The 23,582-nt window shown below is 36.4% G+C and overlaps 1 protein-coding gene and 1 long non-coding RNA gene across 5 annotated transcripts; one reads left to right on the top strand and one right to left on the bottom strand.

Annotated features, from left to right (window-relative positions):
• Positions 1-9,619: 9,619 nt before the first annotated feature.
• LOC133741257 (vacuolar iron transporter homolog 2-like) lies at positions 9,620-10,605 on the bottom strand. The gene has a single exon (XM_062169192.1). The coding sequence runs from the start codon at positions 10,560-10,562 to the stop codon at positions 9,807-9,809; it is 756 nt and encodes a 251-aa protein (XP_062025176.1). The 5' UTR covers positions 10,563-10,605; the 3' UTR covers positions 9,620-9,806.
• A 6,835-nt stretch (positions 10,606-17,440) lies between these two features.
• LOC133740611 (uncharacterized) lies at positions 17,441-22,147 on the top strand. 4 transcript variants are annotated; one of them, XR_009861332.1, is made up of 13 exons: positions 17,441-17,992; positions 18,085-18,152; positions 18,801-18,855; positions 18,968-19,038; positions 19,184-19,288; positions 19,419-19,480; positions 19,837-19,950; positions 20,079-20,219; positions 20,611-20,637; positions 20,740-20,994; positions 21,448-21,468; positions 21,624-21,684; positions 21,972-22,147. It is a non-coding gene; the product is annotated as an uncharacterized LOC133740611 (long non-coding RNA). The 4 variants fall into 4 exon arrangements; XR_009861330.1 differs by having other exon boundaries at positions 18,801-19,038; XR_009861333.1 differs by having other exon boundaries at positions 18,801-19,038; positions 20,765-20,994.
• Positions 22,148-23,582: the final 1,435 nt, after the last annotated feature.

Raw genomic sequence — 23,582 nt, forward strand, 5'->3', positions numbered from 1 at the left:
AAAGTTCATAAGTGTGAAGACAGTTCAACAGTGTTAATAAAGGCCGCCCTCAACCTTAAGGGACCTGAACTAGGTACCAATAAGGGGTTTAGGTCAATATTAACAAAAGAGCCCTTGTCTACTCATACGATTTTACACACTTACAACAATTAAGTATTTATCGAAACTCATAACTACCTAAGTATATTAATCCAAGTGAAACACATACAATTTACAACATGCAAAAAAAAAAAAAAAAACGTCTACAAATTGCACAACAATTATAAAAGACATGCTTAATTTGGTAACACTCATAAAACTTAAACTAAATCACAATTATAGCTTGGCCTAGCAAAAATCGCAATTTGTCACCATTCCACAAATGTAGTACAAATATTTAGCATGCATTCTATATAAACAACAAAATTAAAGACACTTTAAGCGTTAGGGATTTTTAACAATCCCCGGCAACGAAGCCAAAAATTGATGCGGCTGAAATAGCCTCACAATTTAACCCTGCAAAATGTAGTTGTCAGTATAGGATAAGCAGGGATCGTTCAGTCCGGGGATTGTAGGGTACACCTACACAAAAAGGTCTAACAAATAAAAGAATAAAATGGGGGGTTTTGAAATTTGGTTTCTAATCTATTTCAAATAAAAATAAAACAAATAAAACTATCTACAATGATCCACTTCTTCACACTCAAATCAGAATTTTCAAACCATATCAACATGCAATGAATTGTCTCAATCTATACAACCTAAAATCGTGCCAACACTAAATATCAGAAATGAATTCGAAGTACAAGTCTGAAGAGATCGAGTACCACTTTAATTCTTCTTTTTAATCTCCTAAGTTAGGAAAAGTCCATAACTTAAAATATTTCATATAAAACATCACGTTAATACTGAAGAGCATCCGTCAACATTAAATATGAATCATTAAGTGCAATTAGAATTCTGAATCCAAACATGTATGCATCCATAAGAAGTTACAAACGCACAAACATGTAGCATATAATCTCGACCATTGTACATAGCCTTTACCACTTCAATTTATGCCCTAAAACGATTAGGTGAATCAGAACACAAATTTGGCTTTATTAACCTGCAGATTAACATCATAATTTAACCAAAATCATATGCTTAAAGATATAAAAGGATGGCACAAAATCAGATTATAGAGATATCATAAACAACTCAAGAACATAAATAAATGAATCTGAAAATTACTAACATAAACTCATTCTTAACAAAAATCCAACTCCAATAACAAAGTTCATAAACAAAATCTGAAATTCAATACTAAAGAGTATGAAAACAGAAATAAGGGCCATGGATTACACTTTTTGATCTTCAAGGAAGCAGGCTTTTTCTGAATATTTGGAGAGGGTTTTGGAGAGAAGAGAGCTAAGCTAATGAACTGAATTTTGCATGAAGAAGTGATGATTTTGGAGTAGAGAATGGCTACTATTTATAGTGAAATTCTCATGTCTTGTGATGCAATCATGGCCAATTATCTAGAGGTGATTTCTCCTCCAAATTTGCTTGATTTTCTCATGACAAAGTCTTGATTTTTCTGATCTCTTTTCACCGTAATGACTCATTGTATATTCCTTGAATAGTGACCAGATACATCCCTTATTCATCTCCTTTAAATTGCACTAATTTCTTCTTCCAATTGTGCACACAATAAACTCCTACAATCAAGAAAAATCAGAATTTAATTAGTGTTATAATCAATAGAAAATAAGATAATCAAGAATAAATATTGATTATAAACACTCCCTTTTATCTCCTTGAATTTTTCCTGATTTTTCCTTTAAGTTTTCCTTGAATTCATCGCTCAAGAGTTCTTAATTTGATGGACTCCTAAATTTTCTCTTTAATAGGAAAGTTCAAAGAAGGTTCCCTAAAACAAAATAGGAAATATTTCCTAAAATGGAAGAGGAAAGTTTCTAAAATGACTTGTCCTTATTTTACTCTCATTTCTGCTCTTTTTCACCTCTTTTCTCCATTTCAGACCTTGAAGTACCTAAAAACATAAATTATGTTATAATTAGTAATTTTAAGAGAATAACTTAGCCAAATGAGGGAAAATACATATTAAAAACGTCACACTTTGTGCTCCTATCAGTGAAATCAGTGTGATGAATCTTTGTGATGATTGTCACATAAAACTTGTGTAGGAATATCTGTGTAATGAATCGGTGACATCAGTGTGATAATTTTTGTAATGATTGTTGTGTAAGGCATGTGAGAATATATGTGTGATGACCAGTAGAATCTGTGTGATGATCAGTAGGATGAATACTATCTGTGTGATGACCAGTGGAATCTGTGTGACGATCAGTAGGATGGTTGCTATCTGTGTGATAACCGCTGAAATCTTGTGTAGGAATATCTGTGTAATGAGCGGTGAAATCTGTGTGATGATCAGTGTGATGACTGCTCTGTAGAGGAGTTGAATTTTTATTAAGTTAACAACGATCGAGAGGACTGCTGTGATGGTCAGAGCTACCTATAGATGTCGGAGTATGGGGTTATGATGATTTCTATGACTTGAATTGTTTGTTTTAATGTAACCTCCTGAACTAAACTATACGCAGGGGTTATTATGAATTGTTTCGCTTTGTTTTGATGTGATGCCCCAGAATTTCGTATTTATTTTCCGAGGATTTTCCGGAAATTAAATTGTGGTTATCGGACGGTTTCGTGGCTCGTGGATGGAGTGGAAGTATTTCGGACGAATTTTTATTCGGAAAGTATGACTTTAGGGGGTTTGCAAAGGTTGACTTTTGAGGTGTTGAGATTCTCCGAAAACTTCCTTCACGAAAGTTGTAGAGCGCATCGATACGAGTTCGTGGACATGCGGAACGCGAGAATCGGAGTTCGTATGAAGAAGTTATGGGCTTCGGAAAAACTTTCCAATTTGGTATAAAAGGACAAAAATTTCCGGAAATTGCAAAGAAGGCCAGGTTTCCATTTTGGGAAACCCAGCTCTCCCGAGCCCGGTTTCGCCCCTCCAATTCGCCGGCGTCGTTCTCCCTCCTCCGGCCACCAATCGACGCAATTCCAAAGGGAATCCTGCTCGCCTCAGTCCCCTCTACACGTCTGTGGTGGTAGTTCGTCGTGGGAAGCACCGTAGGCGGCGCTGCAAGGCCGAGAAGAAGCCGCTTCGGGGATGAAATCGCCTTGATCGGAGTCGGAAATTCCGGCCACCTTTGCCGGTGATTCTTGAGGGCTTTTGGAGCTTGGAGGACGTTGATGCTTCCCACAAGGTGGCTTGCATCGATTCAACTCGTGGAGGCCGAATTTTGGAATTGAAACTCTAGGGTTTCAATCGGTCCGGTTTGTTCTAAGGGACTTGACGAAGTATTCTTTGGACGGCTATTGTGATTGGCTGCTTTGTTCTGTATTGAAGACGCAGCGGGAGTTTCGAGGTGAGTAATCTCACAAGGTTCATTTTGGAACGGAACACCTTATCGTTTTGTGAGTTATTGATTTAACTGCAAATTATATGTTTTAGTGGGTTGTGGATTTATGAAAACAATAGGCATGAATGATGCGTTTTATTGTTTTGGGTTGTGGCTTTTGGAAAACAAATGACTTGGAATTGTTGATTTGATTTGTTTTGAAAAGCGTTGAGATTTGTGTATGAAAACAATATGCATGAAATGATGCTTTTTATTGTTTTGTGGCTTTTCGGAAAACAATGATTTTGGAAATGTCGATTTCGATTGTTTTGAAAAGTGTAAGATATGTGTAATGCTTTTGAGTCTTGTGCGACTGTTTTAATGATTTGCTCCAAGGGACAGTGCGGCCCGAGGATCGAAGGTCTATGACCTTGGGCAGAATATCAGGTAATCACGTCTTTAGCCGGACGAGTGGTTACGTTCAGTTAGAGCTCTAGTCTGTCTGCCATCTAGGTAATTCATGGGGTAACGGGAATTGGTTATTGATAACTCATGACATTACGTGTTTTTAGGGAATAAAGTGTGAGTTGCTTCCTTATTAACGGTTTTTAAGGGGACAAGGTGTAAGTTGTTTTCTTATTAACGACTTGGTACGAATTGGTACGTTTTGGTACGATTGATAGAAATCAAGGTGTGAGTTGCTTTCTATGTTATTTTGATAGAATTCAAGTGTGAGTTGTTTTCTATGGTACGTTATGGTACGATTGATAGAAATCAATGTGTGAGTTGCTTTCTATGTTATTTTGATAGAATTCAAGTGTGAGTTGTTTTCTATGGTACGTTATGGTACGATTGATAGAAATCAATGTGTGAGTTGCTTTCTATGTTATTTTGATAGAATTCAAGTGTGAGTTGTTTTCTATGGTACGTTATGGTACGATTGATAGAAATCAAGGTGTGAGTTGCTTTCTATGTTATTTTGATAGAATTCAAGTGTGAGTTGTTTTCTATGGTACGTTATGGTACGATTGATAGAAATCAATGTGTGAGTTGCTTTCTATGTTATTTTGATAGAATTCAAGTGTGAGTTGTTTTCTATGGTACGTTATGGTACGATTGATAGAAATCAATGTGTGAGTTGCTTTCTATGTTATTTTGATAGAATTCAAGTGTGAGTTGTTTTCTATGGTACGTTATGGTACGATTGATAGAAATCAAGGTGTGAGTTGCTTTCTATGTTATTTTGATAGAATTCAAGTGTGAGTTGTTTTGAGAATAATGTTTAAACTGAGATTGTTTGTTTTAATGTAATCTCCTGAACTAAATTTCTATGCAGGGATTACTATGATTTTATCGATTGTTTTAATGTAATCTCCTGAACTAAGTTATATGCAGGGATTACTGCTTTTTTGGATTGTTGTTCGGATGTGATCTCCTGAACTAAGTTTCAATGCAGGGATTATTGATTTTACTTAATTTGATTTTTTTAAGTGTGGTTGTGGTTGTGATTTGGTGTGAGTTGTTTCGAGTTACTCATACGGGCTTGCAAAAGCTTACCGGGTTTGTTGTGTGACAACCCGGTGCACCATTCCAACGGTGTAGGGGTTAATCCTGCAGGGTAGGATAATCGGGGCTGAAGCTGAGGTAGCTTGTTGGCAGCAGAACTGGTAGGAAGCAAACTTGTTTGGTTTTGCCATTGTTATGACTTCCGCTATGTAGTAAACTCTGAGGAGCTTTTGCGTTTTATCTTGTTGTTGACAATTTAATTCGTAAGCTTATATAATATATGACTCTGTGGGCGGGTCAATATTGACATAGTGGGTTCAGGGCATCAATATGTATGTTGTATAAAGGGAAAAAGTTTTCCAGGTATTTGGTATTGATGGCTGAACGTTCACGCATGTATAATTATGGGGTTATATATCGATTTTTAATTGTGTTAAAAATCAGGGGCGTGACATTTGAATTGTGATTGCCTTGTTTTCTTCTTGATTTTATTGGTTGATGGTTTGATTAATCTTAAAGGCCATAGTGGTGACGATTGTTCTCTGTGGTGAGGGTAGGAAGGTGATTCATTGTTTTTCACCTTTGATGTCATGTTGATGACAAAGGCTTTCGATAGGGAGGAAATGAGTGTGATTTTGGACTTCGCCGTAGTCCTTTAAAATGGTTTCAAACATTTCTTGAGGAGTTTCGTTTGACTGGAATTTGTGTAACTGGATGCTAGGTTGAGAATCTGAGCATGTGGTTTTAGTCACGAGTTAACCTACGTAAGCATGTTATGGAAGGTTATGAAACAGATGAGTGTAGTTGTGAGTTATGTGCTTATCGTTGTTTAGGTTGAGGTGACTTAAGAATGTGTTTCTGCTTTGTGGTTTTGAGTTTACTCATACAAGCTTTCATAAGCTTATAGGGTTTTTTGTGTGGCAACCCGGTGCACTATTCGATAGTGTAGGGGTTGATCCTGCAGGTCAGGGAAATTGTGGCTGAAGCTGAGACCTTGTAACAGCTGATCAGGTAGGAAGCTAATTTTGTGGCTTTACACTTGTTAAGACTTCCGTTGTGTAGTAAGCTCTGAGGAGCGGTTTCTTATTATATTGTTAACGTAATTTAATTTGCAAACTCTATGTAATATAATATGTGACTCTAAAGAACGAGTCTGTATTTACATTGTGGGTTCAAGACTTCCGCTTGGTAGTATGTAATATAATATTTTGTTAGCTGTTTTGTTTGATGTCTGAACCATCACGCCAGGAGTTCTTGTGTTTGATTGATTTTGTACTTTAATTGTGATTGAAATTCGGGGCGTGACAGCTTGGTATCAGAGCATAAGGTACATATTTGGTGATAATCAGTACTACTCTAGTGATGACTGATGACCCATCTACAGTGGTTCCCCATCTGATGCTCTTCAGCACTGGTATAATCATTGGGTATGTAGTGGTACTCAGTGTTGGTTAGGGCGTAACCGTGAGTTGATCCTTCTCTGGTGAAAATCGCTCAAAGCCACTACCAAGGATCGACGAAGGAGGCTTCTGCAAGATCAACCAACTTGGTTTCAAGCCTTGCTGTCGCTAGAGTTGGGATTTCCGGTCGGGTCCGACTGCCTCTAACTTTGCCTCCTTGCAGCACCGTCGTGAGTGTGAATCGTCGCTAGAGGCCACCACAGAGAGGACCGGAAGGAAGTGGCGAAACGATCTATGTTGGTGCCGTACGTAGTCGGAGATCGCCGGAAAAAGAAACGCCGGCTGGGTCGGAATTCTGGGTCCGGGTCGGGTCGGTTGCATTTTAGGAGAGAGAACAGAGGTTTCTGACTTTCCGGAAATGGAAGGTTTCCAAAAATAAGGTTATAGGATTCAAAATCTAGTGCTCTGATACCACCTTATCACGCCCTGACTCGGATTAATCTTATCATGTCGAGTTAAGGTGTGAATCACATCTTAATTATGGAACTAAAATTTCTATAATAAAAATGTGACAAAAAAAAGTAAACAAGATCTCAAATTACCAGTGGAAGCATATATTACATAATCTCTATCATACATAGTACACTAGTACTCATTCTTTATTGCAAACAAACATAAAGAAAACTCAAGCTTCACAACCCATTTTACATTATATACATATCGTACTTCTTGCTCTAGTATCTTGATTCAGTACCTGTAAAATCTGTTAAAGGGTTAGCTCAACCAGCGGCTCAGTAGGGACATAAAACTTCCTCACGGATAATTGACCAAAGATAACACAATCATGTATTTCAATTATAACATGCATATCAACCAATATACAATCCAACTCCATTTATATACCTGTTAATCCATATATCAGAATACGCAAGCCTACACGTCTCATACCGTGTACTTTATAGTTTTGCAACTGTGACTTGATTATCCAAACATATAAATTAACCCCCTGACTCAATCAAATCCCCTAAAATCCTTTTGTTAGTCATCTTGTCCGAAACATTGATCTCCAAGCCCAAATCACCCAAATATATCAACAATTATACCGACAATTATTCTTATATCGCCTGAGCTTGATCCCTACAATGTTCAGACTCAACTACACAAAAGATAATTCTCACAATCATCAAACAACCATAATTTCTCCCCAACTTCTTTACGCTTGATAAATAACAACCTCCATGAAAACATACATACTTACATCGATCAACGTACATTCAGTATTGTGTAATTCAAATATCATCAAAGAAAACATTCAAAATAATATTAACGAGAATAACATATACACGAAGCACATAAAATCAACATCCAATCATAAAACTTTCCCCGAGATCCCCACCTTATTTTCGACAATCGTGGACAATACAAAACAAAATCAAGCCTTCTAGGTCGTCAAACATATTTTCACCAAATATGACTTTTCTTTCACCAATAGAAAGATCTCGTCGAGACGAATCCGTAGGCGAAAAAGGATCCTAAATCGGACTTATGGTTTAAAAGATATGACAAAAACAAGTTGTAGAGAGAGAAAATTCTCCGAAAATTGTGGAGTATTCTGATCTGGGTCGGCTGAAAGTACCGACGTAATTGGATCTATAGTGTGTGAACAGATAGGTAAGTGCCATGTATCAAGCTATTAACATAAAACTAAAAAGTGGATGTCATGTGTCGTGTTCTCCTTAACAAGACAACCATTACGTAACACATGTCAAGCATCTACTACACACTTGCAGCACATGCAGCTGCTGTTCTTGGTCCCCAAGTACACAGTAACCAATAGTGACGCGCCACGTATCTGAATGTATTTAATTTCTCACTAAACTTTTAAAAATTATTAAAAATAGCTCAGAAATCCGAAAAATTCACCGAAAAATGCTGCGAACTCGTGGAAACCTCTACTTTCCACTTCCAATCTCAAAATAAAATTTGACCAACTTCAAAATTCAAATATTTTTCAAGAGCTCTAAAATTAGTAAAATTGAATAAAAACTTCTTAATAATAACTGTCGACTTTATAAATTTAAAATTTGGGTCGTCAAATATACATACTTAAATTCTTTTCAAACTGAAAAGAAAGGCAATAAAAAGAATTAGTTTTTATTAGAAAAATTATATTTTAATATTATAAATTTTCATGAGTCGAGGTTTAACAATTTCAAGTTACTCATGAAATACGAGCTAGCTACTCATGACCTTGACGAGCCAAACATATCATAGTTCAAGTTCGGGGCTCATTTTCTTATCGGGCTTAATAGTAAACTCAATTTCGGTTCATTTATCATACGAACACGAGCCGAATTGAGGTTACCCAAGTGATGAGATGAGGGGTGATGAGGAATTGAGTTATAATTAAGTTTTGTCATATTGTTTATATAGCAAGTTGATCATAGACGATTTTGGCAACCTACTAAACTCGATCTGTAATTATTATTTTATGAATTCTTAAAGTTAAAGACAATTAATGTTGGATTATAAATAGCAAGTGGATATAGAAAGTAAGAAAAGTATATATTCACTCGTACTATTTGGACATAAAGCAGATGTAATTGATGCTTAGATCTCCTTTAATGATCCGCAAAGAAGTGAGAAATTCTTAGGTAGCACAAACGTACCAGCCACGTGGTACGTCCGGCCAATCATATATCTCTATTTTTTAATTGAATTCCAAAACTACCCATGTTTAATTATAATGAAATACCCAAAACACCCCTCCGCATAGGCAATGATTTGTTAGGCGTACAGCCACGTGACTCACCTGCCCTACCTAACAATCTCTCCTTATACCTCACCTCTAGTGATAAATTGTTGGACAAGAATTATTATCATTCGAACCAATAGATAAGAGTTCGATCTTGTCCAAAAAAAAAAAATTATAAATACATATTTGCAATAATTATCAAAGTAACTTTTTTTTTCTTTTTTAAAAGGAAGTAAAAGTTTATCTAGGTAGTCGATTTATCAATTACCATTTTTTCCCTACCTACTACGTCATAGAAGTACTTGTTATAAAAAATTCATATATTATGCATGATGATTCAGGATGCATGATATGTCCCAATTATAACTTGATAAGTTGGGAAGGAACGAAAACTTTTGCTCACCACATTGAATTCTGAAACCTATTTTGAGTAGTGCATAGATTAATCATTTTAACCATGGGTGAAGCTTTTATACCTCATAGATTAAAGTGATAAATTTAGTGCAACAATAAGAGGAACCCTCTTTCAAAAATAATATGCAATTAAAGTTGCATTTCTTAATCATTATTGATATACATTTCATTTCTTCGATAAGACTGAAGTTACAGCAAGCAGAATTCGATCATCATCATCATACATTTCATTTCTTGTAACAGTTCAAAAGCACGTACACATCGAAAATACTCAAAGGGCCAAGAGAAAAAAAAGAACTTGAAAATGATGGGTCTAACATATCCTACTGGCTAGTCTTACAGTCCAGTAGATCCAATCAACTTGGTTAACCCAAAGGTTACAGCCATAGCCATCCACCCTCCAACCAAAACCCTAATCGTTGATCTCAGAACTGGTGCCTTCCCCAAAGCTGCTCCCAACCACCCAAACACCATCAAAGCCAATGTCACTGCCGCCGCCACAGCTCCCAACCTCGCCCTATACTCCCTTATGAACGAGGCTGCTAGCAGTGGTACCATTGCTCCCACTGAAAACGCAAGAGCCGATGCACCTGCAGCTCGTAACGGGTTTGGCAAGTTCTCCTTCTCTTCTCCCTCGTCGTCTTCTCGTAACGGGTTTGGTAAGTTCTCCTTCTCTTCTCCCTCCTCGTCTCCTACCACGTGTACCACCGGGCTCTTTTGCTTCTTCTTGTTGTTGTTGTCTCTCTTCATTTGGGCCACCTCTATGTCCAACTGGGAGTAAACGGAGACAAACTCTCCAATGGCCATGCTGCAGGCACCGGCTACTAGTCCGGCGCACCCGGTTAGTATCATGGCTTTAATGTCCTGCTTAACAGCACCAACACCCATCATTAACGACGCGGTGGAGATCAGACCGTCGTTGGCTCCCAGGACGGCGGCGCGGAGCCACTGGGAGCGTTTGGAGTAGTCGAAGTCGTCGTTATCCTGGGAACTATTGAGGTCTTGGGTGGGTTGGTGCTCGAGGTCCAGGTTGGTCATGGTTGAGTTAGGGTACTTGCCCTCATTTACGGATGCTTGGCTATTTGGCGCCATGATGAAAAGCAAATGAGGAAGAAGCTAGCTAGGGATTTGTTGAGGAATAACAAGAAGAGATTGTTGGATAAGTGTGGAGGACACACGCCCTGAAGGGGTCTATTTATGGAGGAGGCAATGGTGGGGTACAGCCACTGATCGAAAAGAGATCAAATTAAATTAAAATATTTAATTACTTAATAGTCTCAATGTATGAAAGTATGAAACCACCATATTCTTTGCTTCACTGTAAAAAATTGCATGTCTCTGAGACTTATAGATGTGGATAATTATAATAGCTGTACGTAAGGATTAAAATATATTTATCTACATATTTATCGGAAATTTGAAAAAGAAATATATCGGAAATATCGATGATATCTGAGAAAATATATATTTTTTGAAAGAGTCAATTTATTAGAATTACATATAAAAACATATGAATGTCAACTTCATTTACATTCAAAAAGAGACTCTAGGTGGTTGAAAAGTTGCTCGCTGGTCTACGAAAATGCAATAATCAGACCAAGACATATGACCCATATAGTACGAATTGTAGTAATGAACATGATAGTCATAGATCTCTTTAGAGCTGCCAACTGTTTACCCTATAAAGGGATAATAAGGATGAATCCAACTGGATGACAGATTATGTACGTACTTCTCCATACTGATTATATCCATAAGGGTCATAGCCAGATTGATTATGTTGTTGCCTTCATGAGATTCATTTGAGGTTCCATTGCGCTCTGCGCCTAAACTAATAGAGTCAAAACTTAAGGCAATTGAAGAAACATCTGATGAGGTACTTGCACAGATTCACCTTGAGGATATCTCTCCTCACTCAGATTTGCCTTGAGAGAATTACTTCTCACTCAGAATCACCTTGAGGGAATTTCTCCTCACCCAGATTCGCCTTGAAAGGATTTCGCTTCACCTAAATCTGCCTTTAGAGGTTTCACTTCGATATACTTTCCCAAACAGGTTAATTTACCTCCTTAAGAGCATCTTTAGCAGACTCTCTATTTTGGCTTTTTAGCTATTTTGGGGAGCATGTGTTTGAACCAATATTTGGCACGGCTCACGTGGCAGATAGGTGGGCCCAACCCACAAAGGGTAATGAATATCCGCGGCTAATCCACAAAGCGTAATGAATATCCGCGGCTAATTAGCCGCGGCACATTAAAGAATTACAAAGTTGATTCTCAATTAGCCGCGGCACATTAAATGTTTAAATTCAAATTTATGACCGAAGATAACGTGTGCAGAGAGCTGTTATTAGATCGGGAGAGACCAAATGAATCACAAGGCGTAATGAATGACCGCGGACCCACAAGTCATAATGAATGACCACGGCTAATTAGCTGCGGCACATCAAAGAGATTGATTGTCAGGAGAAACGTTACCAAAGTTTGGGACAATTAACTTGAATGAGCATCATGAGGTGTTATTGCCAATCATCAGTTACAAGACCTGATTGATTGCTCATGAAAGAATCAATCATTGATAATGTCAAAAATATCACAAACATGAAAACTGCTGAGATTTCTTCTTTTCCTTCATTCAGTAGTTTAGCTTCACTATAAAAAGGACCATAGGATTCATTGTTAGAGGTCCACGACCAAAAACACGATAGCTGAATACAATTTCAACATTCTCAAATTCTCTATCGCTACACTCTATCAATTTACAATATCTCTCGTGAATTATTTTACTTACTGGTATTCTTCTTGTCTTTCCTGCACTTTACATTCTTGCATATTTATTTTGTCGTTCTTTAATTCCTTGCTCATTATTTTTCCTGCATTTGATTTTTCTTTTTGCACCTACTCTCCTACATTTACTTTTTCACAAATCATATTACGAAAATCATATAAACAAGTTTTTAGGGTTCATGCGTTTCTTCGTCCGTACCCGTATTGAATCAAGGCATCAGGATAACACCTTATACTTTGATTTTGTTTTTACTATGACTTGTGAGTATCTGCATCCTATAGATTTATCAATTATCACTCGCACTTTCACATTCACTCACCGAGTTGCACAGCACGAACACTCCAGCTAGCAAAACCAAATTGTGTAAAGTCCTTGCATCCAAGGCAGAGAGAACCCCGCGGCCGAGATCGATCCTTCCTCGGCCCATAATCGACTGATTAGAAGTCAAATAAGCGCAAACTCTGTAACCGAGATTAAAACCTCGCTTGGCCTCTCGGCCGCGAGTTGGCACGCCCGCGCACACATCACCAAGCCAGAAGGACGCGTGTAAGCCAAGAAGACCTCGGCCGAGTGACACGTGGCCGAGACGATTTTTGAGCGAACAACATGTTTAGCTTTTTATCTATTTTAGCAACTGCACCAGACTCCTAAGTGGCTCTCCATTATAACTTTTAGCTATCTCACTCCTAAATATAGAGAGCGAGATGAGGCTCTCTATAATTTAATATATTCCTTTTAAGCTATTTTATGTAATTTATAAATACATTTAAACTATTTAATCTTCATTTAAAAAATAATATAAATTCAAAACTAGCTAAAATAGAGAGCACTGATACAAACGTATTTCTAAAGTAGCTAGCTAAAATGACTTTTTAACTATTTTGGCTAAAATTTGACTCAAAAATGGCTAGCATTGCTAAAGATGCTCTAATAGGCCATATCCTGACCATAAACCGTTGTTAAAATTTTACATCTTGATATAACCTCTATATTCCATAATGTATGTTTCTCTATGAATAACTGAGTTTTTTTTTTCTATCAGATTTTACAGATATTTCTTAATTTTATCGAGGATATATCGCAAATATCTAATATATCGGTGATATTTAACGATATCGGAGAAATTTCGCAGAAACGGGGGAAGATAAGATATTTTTCCCTATGATTTATCAGTCCCTCCAAAAAAGCAGATAATCCTTGCATACTCGCTGGAAATATCAATTTCTAATGCTGCCATTGGATCTTACTTGATTTGGTACAAGATTTTGCATATCTATTTATTAGAGATAAAAGTCAGTACCATTCGCACTCTTTTGGTCTAGACAATTTGTTTCCATCAAAACATCAAGATATTAATCAGTTTTGTGTAGAATGACAAATTAAGAGTGAGAATAGCCACTAACTTCACCAAAACTAAAACAAATGGTGTGTAAAACCAGTATTAAAACAAAAAGATATATGAGAAAATGTTATTTCAGCAGATCATTAATTTTTATGGGGAGCAATAGCTTTAGAAAGAAAATAATTCGAAAGCAGAGATGGGATATGTCTGTACGTAGAACCTTTGCTGTGATGTATACGAGTGATCCACTAGAAAACATACTCAAGGTTTCGATGATGCAGATCCTAACAAGATGCTGACCACCCTGGAAATAAATGCATTGAGCAAGGCAAAGGAGATAAGTACGTACCAGAAAAAATTAGCTGTAACAGATAGACTGAATAGCTAACTCTAGTCACCCATTACTGAGGGGTCTCAACCAGTTTGGGAAGATGAAATCGATTCAGAGTTTTCTGATCTAAGCTGTTTCAACTGTGTAAGTAAGAACAAAAGCAGAAACGAAAAATGATGGGACATATTGTACAATGTGAGCAAAGAGAACCTTCAACTTTTACCTTGTTCAAAGTTATCATGCTTTTTTTAAGGCAGTTATACCGGACAGCCCAAATCAATGGGCGAAGTGTGATCAGTACCTATGAAACAAGATTAACGTTCCTCTCTGAAATCGTTTCGAATTAAAATGGAAGCAATAATTATTATTCAAGGATGGTCATGCTTTTGTCATCTGAGATAAAAGGGTCATGGTGTTAGAGATTTGTAACTTGTGAGGACTTGTGTGCAAATAGACAGAGAATATATTAAATTGCGACATCAGAATATCAGAGCGAACTTTCTTTGACACATAGCAGGAAGAATCAAACAATATATACAATATATATTACCCAGTATAGGTTTAGTGTGGGCTGATACCCCCAGTAAAATAATATAGTCTATTGATATATAGTCCCTAGATACCTTAACGAATCAGGTACCATTTGCCCTTGTTAGTAATCCAGATCAAACAATATATACAAATATATTACCACTGGCGCACCCAGGCTGATGCTCCCCGGCAAATTAAGGGCTGATGCCCCCAGTAAAATAATATAGTCTCTTGATATATTGTCCGGCCGTAGATACCTTAACGAATCAGGTACCATTTGCCCCAGGTACCATTTGCCCTTGTTAGTAATCCATATCAAACAATATATACAATATATATTACCACTGGCGCCCCCAGGCCGATGCTCCCCGGCAAATTAATATATAGTCTCTTGATGTATAGTGTTGGCGTGCATTAGATAATATAAGAAAATGGGAGGGAGTTTGAATCCCATACGAAAGCCATCACCCAATTGATATTTAAATCCAGTCAACTCGTTAATTAATTACAATATTCTCTGTCAAGAGTTGGCATGCATTAGATAATATAAGAAAATGGGAGGGAGTGTGCCTTCCATACGAATGCCACCACCGAATTGATATTTAAATCCAGTCGTCAATTCAAGAAACCAAAATTAGGGTTTCTAGCTTTATCTTCTCCTTCCTTTGCAGGCGTCCCACAAACTCCCGCTCAAATTGTACGATGTCACTAATGGCTTTATTGAGCAATAATTGGCTTTCTGAATAAATAGTGTAATTTGATTCTGTTAGTGGCAGGACTATCCAATTGTTTGTCTATTTTTGAAACCAATAAGTTTGGACATATCTATATTCACAAAACCTTGGACATCTAGTCGAAAAAAAAAACTTGTGGAAAGCACACGACTCTAGACCCTCTGCTTTCTCATCTTTCATATCAATAATATCCACTATCAGTTTTACACTTTTAGTCGAGCAGTACGGGGAGTCATTCTAAATCTTTTGAATATAACAATAATAGCAATATGTAAGCTGATCGACTCATCAAATTCCTGAATAAGATTTTATTTGATGAAGTAATTTAGTGCAGTGTGAAAGGGATATAATTTCACAACCTAAACTTTGCCTCTTATTAAAGTTCTGTATTTGTAGTTTCTTCTGCAGAAAAAGTAAGGTTGTTCTGCAACTTAAAACTAAAAGTAATAGTGTACGTGTATTTGTTATGTTTAATTAAGGGTGGTGCTATTCACACACTCTTTTTCTCTATTCATACACCATCTTTATTATTCTATTACTTTAAGGGTAGTGCTATTCACACACATTTTTTCTCTATTCACACACCCCTTTTAATTAAATTATCCTAACTACACTCCCTTGTAAATATGTTTCTTTTTCTTTTTTCTATTTGGCTATTCAATCATGAATCAAACATCATTAGAGCATCTCCAACAGTAGGAATTACTTTTTAGTTAAATTTAGCTAAAGATGTGAAATATAGCTATTGATTTAACAATGTTACTCCAGCAGTAGTAGCTATTTGTAAATAATATACTAAATTTTATCGAATCGTAAACTGACATGTGGACAAAAGAGGAGAGAGAAATATAACTTTTGCTTTAGTTATGCAAGATTCTCTAGCTAAATATAGCTAGTCATTTTAGCTAAAGCTAAATTTAACTTGACTATAGCTAGTCTGTTGGAGTTGATTTTTGCTTTAAAAATAGTTATATATAGCTATATTTTGAATTTAGCTAGTCTGTTGGAGATGCTCTTATACAATAAATCATAAGGCCATCATTTTTACCTATAAATGAAGGAAAAATAATACGTTTAGGCTGTTTATAATCATAAGGCCATCATTATTAGGCTGTTGTAAAGTTCTATAGTTGCTCAATGGATTTGAATACACTAAATAATTTCAGTTAGAATCTTACCAAGAATAATGGATTCAAAGGGGTTCGAATGATCATTGAACTCTTTTTTTTTTCCATGACTCCATTGCAAATCAAATGTAAAATTTTCTCAAAAGATGGGTCTAAAGTTTCTTGTTCTATCATGATTAAACTTCAAAACATCATAATAGAGAGATAGAATGACTATGCTAGAGAATTTTTTGATGAAAAAGAAAAGAGGGAATCGAAAAGAGTTTTGAAGTCCTCTGTGTCTGCGGGAAAATAAGGGTTTAGGATTTGAGGATGATTGACTTGTCAAATAGAAAAAAGAAAAAGAAACATAATTATGAAGAAGGGTAGTTAGGGTAATTTTTAAAAGAAAATTGAATTAAAGTAATAGAAAAATAAAGGGGGTGTGTGAATAGAGAAAAAAAGTGTGTGAATAGCACCACCCTAGCCTACTTTAATTCAATTATCTTTTAAAAATTACCCTAACTAACCTTCCTTATAATTATGTTTCTTTTTCTTTTTTCTATTTGGCAAGTCAATCATTCTCAAATCCTAAACCCTTATTTTCCCGCAAACACAGAGGACATTAAAACTCTTTTCGATTCCCTCTTTCTTTTTCATCAAAAACTTCTCTAGCATAGTCATTCTATCTCTCTATTATGATGTTTTGAAGTTTAATCATGATAGAACAAGAAACTTTCACTACAAAAAAAAATTGCAATGGCTACCGCAGTTAGCTTCGGCGCAAAAATGCCGTCGCCATTGGTCATAGATTTGCTACGGGAAACAAGGCGTCGCAAAATTAAAATTGATTTGCGACGGCAAATTAACGCCGTGGCATAAAAACTAATACAATTGCGACGGCATCTTCAATGCCGTAGTTAAATTTGTCCCGATTCTTGCTACGCTATAGTTGCCGTAGCTTTTTTTAGTTTTCTTCCGGTGCAATATTAGTTGAGCTTGTTATTTTTATTTTTCATTTTTATTAAGGAAATAATGGTGCCGCTTACTCTCTAAAAACCCCTTCTCTCTCTCTCTCCTTTTCTCTTTTCTCCGGATACGATCGACGACTTCGAGAGGGGCGTAGAGAGAGGGCCCTCTCTTTCCCGCCGCCCAAAAATCTCTGCCGTTGATTCAATTCCGGTAAGTTCTTCAAACCCTAATCTCACCAATTTTCCTTTACATTACGGAATCAAATTTGAACGGAATCAAAAACCCCAAATCAGGTATGTGAAATTCATGTAGTTGATGATTCGCTGGCCTTAGGGTTCGTGTCATCTTATCTCAGATCTACTTGCAAATGGCTCAGATCTACCTCCATCTTTACCTCCTTGGCGGCTCTCTCACAGACCAAAGGAAGCCATGGCCGCCGTGCATGTGGTATCCTGCCCTCCCCGGCTTGGCAGTGAATCGGTAACCTTTCTCCTCTCTCGTTCGTCAAGTGTAGCTTCTTTTAGGTTAACACCTTTTATCTTCATCTTCCTCTGAATTCAGTTTGGTGGCACATGAATTAGAATTAGGTCGAATATATTCTCGCATAGATTCACATGAAAAACCCAGTCCAGACTATCTGCTGCAACAATGGCTGTAGGGGAGCCCAGAGCACCAAAGTAATAAATTCACATCTCCATGTTTGGGCTTTTCCTCAGAAGGTAACCCAACTCAGTTTTCTACTGTTTTGCTAGTGTAATTTTTTCTTTTCTTTTTGGGTAAGTTAAATTGGGATTGGATTTTGGGTTTTTAGGCTGCTGGTATCCTTACTTTCCTGGCCAAGAACCCACCTTGTCTGGGGATATCGATTTGTTGCTTCAGGTATGGCTTTCATGAACCCACTAGTATTCCGATTATGTCTTACCCTCTAGTATTTTTCTTTTCAATTTTGTTTGTTGCTCATTTAGAATGTTCAGTTACTGCACACCATGTGTTTGAAGTTTTGCCTCAAAGACAGCACCCAAGCTGAACCAGTGGGCTATTCCATGATTTTCGAAAACCCTATACTTCTTGTTTTACTCTCGGTTTTTGATAGCTTAAAATAGACTCTTCAATGATCATTTTGAGCTTGGTTTCATGAAAAACGGAGTTAAAATGAAATACTTATGCCATTTTGAAATTACTGCACTGTTTCAGAATTTATGCAGAAATCAGTATTTTCTGCTACTTTGGATTCTTGTTTGACCACTCATTTGAACTGCAAATGACCTGAAATTTTGCAAAATAGTAGCTTTACATGTCTACTTCAAATCTGGAGAGTTTTGCATGAAATCACTGAAAGAGTAGTTGGCGGTGAATTTTTCTTTCTTGCTACCAGTCTTCTGAAATTTTCTCAAATTTGCAGCAACCTTGTTACGAAACAATCTGTTTGAAAGGCTTTCACACCTTTGTCAGTTCTTGAATTTTAGTATGTTAAAATAGACTGAATATTAACATTCTTATCTGGATTTCTTGTTAACACTTAAGCAGGTTTGTAGAGAAAACAACAACCATGGGTCTAGAAGAATGCTATTCACATCGATATGTAAGTCTAATATCACAAGTGTAATGTAATTGGTGGAGAGGTGGACCAAGTGTTTGTTGTTCCTGTTTTCATGTTTTTCAGCGTGATTAATATGAATTTTTGGGTTTTTAAGCTGCTGGTAAATATCCTTACTTTCCTGGCCAAGAACCCACTTTGCTTGGGGATATCGATTTGTTGCTTCAGGTATGGCTTTCATGAACCTCCCTATGTGTTTGCCTGTGGAAAAGTGTAAAGAGGCCGAAGATGTCCACCATGGATGCCATAAACACTTGTCACATTTGTTTCAAGAGGTACGACCTGAATGTGGACCTTTTGGATATTCATGCAGACAAAAGCACATTTCATCATTTTGATAAGTTCAATCTGAAGTACAACCACTGTGGTCAAAGTAGGCTCAGGGAGATTTTCCTTAAGCAGGATAATCTTATCCAAGGTATAATTGTTTATTGGCTTACTTGCTCTTTTCATAGTTAAGTATTGGATTCTCAAGCCATGGCTTTTGAGATGTTATTTCTGTCAAGTCTTAGAGGCATTAATTTTCATGATTATCTTTTGTTGAATAGGCTGTTTCCTTGCTGAGCTGACAAAGCAAGTGTTTTCTGATCTTTCTGCCAGTAAATATCAGGTGCTTTCATGCTCTGCTACTTTTGTATAGGTTTTAGTGGTTTTATTTCCCTTTTTTTTTTAATCATCAATTATGAAGAATGCTAGACTGCTAGTGTGGATTAACGCTCCAACTATTAATTAATTCATACATACTTTAATTTCCCAATCTGTTGGATATAAATACTAGTGTTTATAATAATTTAGATATCTGGATCAAGTTTAGGTTTCTGAATTATCCTTCCTTGCCTCTCTGAATGTTCATTGATATGGAACAAATGACCACTCCCTCTCCATTCCTTCTTGTTTGTTTGTCTTTCTTATTTCTCTGCATGTCCAGATTGGCTCCTTGCCTGATGCTCTATTTTAAAACTGCAGATGGCTGAGCACAGAATATCAAAATATGGCAGGAAGCAAAGTGAGTGGGACCAAATGGCTAGTTGGATAGTGAACAATGAATTGTACAGTGAGAATGTTGTATGGTTGATATAGGTAAATGCAAGATTACCTTTCAGAAATAGATCATATGAATTTGGGGGTTCCAGTAACAATGTTAGATTTAGGGTTTAGGATTCTGTAAAAACTTGAATTCTTATTACGCAATTTTTGTCTTCTTTCAGCTGCCACGGCTGTACAATATATACCAGGAAATGGGGATAGTCACATCATTTCAGAACATTCTTGACAAAATCTTTAAACCGCTGTTTGAGGTTACCATAAATCCAGATTCCCACCTGCAGTTGCAGGTTTTTCTGAAACAGGTTAGCTATCTCTTTGTTAAATTTTCTTTTTTATTGAACTTGTAGCTTAGTTAGGCTAATATACACGCTCAGGATTGAATGGAAGTCTTTAAATTACGCTCGGTATTATAACTGGATTTTACATCAAGTATTCCCCTTGATGATAAAGTTGATGATCGGGAGCGAAGCTAGTAAGCTACTAGTTTGTGTATATGAGCAAACTACAATTCAATCCATTGTTTCCTCATCATTTTCTGCACAGGGCATGAATATCAAATTTTTGACCTTACATTTTTCTATAAAATTCATGTTGTCTCTGGTTCATATTTGTTCTGGTTTTAGGTAATCTGTACAGATGTATGCATGTTTGTAGTTCGACTTAACCAAATCTAATTTTCTGGTGATTGTATAGGTGATGAAGATGGAGGTTGACTACAAAGTAAGTTCCCTTTGTACCTTCCTCCTACATATTTATTTTCATTTTATTTTGAATCAATTAATGCTTGCATTTTTATTTGCTAAACTAACTGTTGTAATTTAGGTGGTATTAATCGGATTTTCTGCAGACATTGGATACTTATTAGGAGATCAACACGAGCATTGCAGGTCTGTCGAACAAGGAAATGCAGAACCTTCAAAGGTAGCCGAACACGGGCAGCTTTTGTCTTTATTATTGGATTTTGCTTGCTGGATCTTGCCAAGTTAGAAGGAAGGGCTGAAATTCAAGAAATTCACTTGCTTCTTCGATTCCTGCTGAAGGAAGGACTGCACCTACATATATATGTTAATTATGCTGGTAAATAGTTTCTATCTCTCTACTCAAAAGTTCAAAATTTGAGTTTAGTTGTTTTGGGGAGAGAATGTAATACATGGTTTTGGAATTTGTTGATGTAATGTTGGATATCTGGGTTTAATGGAAAATATATTCTTCAATTTTATCTCTCTATCCATACCTTACCATAAATTTTACTACTGCTAATGGCTAAGATTACTCTATCACTTAATTACTCCTCCTGTCTCGACCTTTTTTTCCTTTAATGGGAATGAATATATTTAGAAGTATCAGGTCTATTTAGAAGAGGTATTGGCTAATGCAGTCATGCATCTTCTGTTGGACTTCGAGCTTCTTGAAATAGTCACACTTCATGTAACTATATCTCTGTTTTTATGTTTGTTTCATTGATGCTGGTTTCTTGATTGCTTTCTCTTTTGATTCTTTGTTTTGTTTTCTGCTTTATTGTTGTTTCAGAGATAACCCAATTCCTCCCAGGTTAGTTACTCATCATTCATGGTAAACCGATTCCTCCCTAGTTTTGTCATTATAATCTACAGTTGATTGGAAATTTAACATTGTCCCTAGTTTTACTGAATTCTATTAATCGTATATGTAATATGACTCTTAACAATCTGCCTTGGTAAATGTAGAGGTCAGCCAGATAGTATTGTGCAGGACATTTAAAATATGGTTCGCTCCTACATTGAGAAGGTAAAGTCCATTGAAATTTTGATCTGCTTTCTTCTTCTTCTTCTTTGTTTTTATTTTTTATTTTTTATAATTCTCTTTTTTCCCCTGAAGTTGTAAAAGAAACACTAGCTTTGATGACACTTGGTTTGAAATTTCCTCTCATACTGCCATTCTCTTTGTAATATGATTATAAAGAATGGTGCAACCTGCGATGTTCATTATTGAAATTGGGTTATGGTGTGACATTGAAAAAGGGTGATATGCAAAGCCATACATGATATATCAATTTTCTTTTTTTGATGTCTTAGGTTCCAGATGCAACTAGTAATCATGAAATTCGGAGGGAATCTGTAGGAGAAGAAGGGAATCCAGATTCAAGCTGTGATAGAGCAATGGACTGAGTTTCAATATGTTCATATTCTGATAGTGCAACATTGGAATTTTTGTTAAGTGTTACTCTTGTTTGTTTTCATTAGGTGCTGGGTTTTGGGCATAACTTTGTATTTCTTCTAATTACATATTTGGATGAATGCAGCAACTTAATTACATTGCTATGAAATAGATGAGTTAATGAACAATATGTGTTGTGTATTGATATTTTTATCTCATTTTTGGATGTTGCAAAAATACAGGTTTTGTTAAAAAAAAAAAAAAAATTGCTGGTTGGCTACTAGCATCGGTGAATTGCCGTAGCCAAGAATATATTTTTATATAACACATGAAGCTACGGCAACGAGACCGTAGCAAAATTTGCTATTGAAAAATTAGCGGGAAGCAAATTTAGCAGGAAAATTTTTAGGCGGGAAACAAATTTGGCAGGAAAATTTTTTGGCGGCAATATATTTATCACAATATTAATTATGCTGCGACGGAAATTTGCCGTAGTAAATTTTGTAATGGCAACGGCATTAGGGGTAGCATGAAACCGTCGCAGAGTAAGTGTCGCAAATCACTTTGCCGTCGCAAACCACTTTTGCGACGGCATTTTGCCGTGGCTAAAGGTTTTGGCGACGCCACCAACGGCGTCAGAAGCTTTGCCGTCGCAGAGCCGTAGCAAATGTTTTTTTGCCACGGCAAAACAGCTTTTAGCTACGGCACGGCGCCGTGGCTATTGCAATTTTTTTTTGTAGTGTTTAGACCCATCTTTTGAGAAAATTTTACATTTGGTTTGCAATGGAGTCATGGAAAAAAAAAGAGTTCAATGATCATTCGAACCCCTTTGAATCCATTATTCTTGGTAAGATTCTAACTGAAATTATTTGGTGTATTCAAATCCATTGAGCAACTATAGAACTTTACAACAGCCTAATAATGATGGCCTTATGATTATAAATATGATTTGTTCTACTATATTATGCTAGTAGAACATAATTTTTTCCCGACACGAAGATTGCAACTCATTGCATTCAATATTATGTAGAACATCTCCAAATTTTGTGTACATTATCAGCTGCAATGTGGAAGCTTGTGGCTGAAGTGGATAAAACGTTGATTCCATAATTTTTTTTTTTCTATTTGAGGATGATGCACCTGGATTAAGAGTCATAAACAAACAAGCATTGAGTTTGGTACTTTGCAAAGTATGAGAACAAACTTTACAATTTGGATTCAGTTGGGTGAAGGCGATTACCAGGGAAGCATATTCTTTGTCTAATAATACAGGTTAGTGGTTAAAGCATCCACTACCTAAGATCAAGGTCCTGGGTTCGAGTCACCATGGGGGTAGGAGTGAAATCCTTTGATCCTCATTTAAAAAAACGAAAAAAAAATAATACAGGTCTTTCTACTTAATAAACGTATTATTCTTCCTTCATTTATAAGTAAAAAAAATTGAATTATTGTATAATGATGTTTGATTCATGATTGAATTGCCAAATAGAAAAAAGAAAAAAGAAAAAGAAACAGATTTACAAGGGAGG

Source organism: Rosa rugosa, chromosome 3, assembly GCF_958449725.1.
Source record: "Rosa rugosa chromosome 3, drRosRugo1.1, whole genome shotgun sequence".
In the NCBI taxonomy this organism is placed as follows: domain Eukaryota; kingdom Viridiplantae; phylum Streptophyta; class Magnoliopsida; order Rosales; family Rosaceae; genus Rosa; species Rosa rugosa.

Coding starts and splice junctions, on each gene's coding strand:
- LOC133741257 (XM_062169192.1), bottom strand. CDS start 10,562: ATGGCGCCAAATAGCCAAGCATCCGTAAATGAGGGCAAGTACCCTAAC.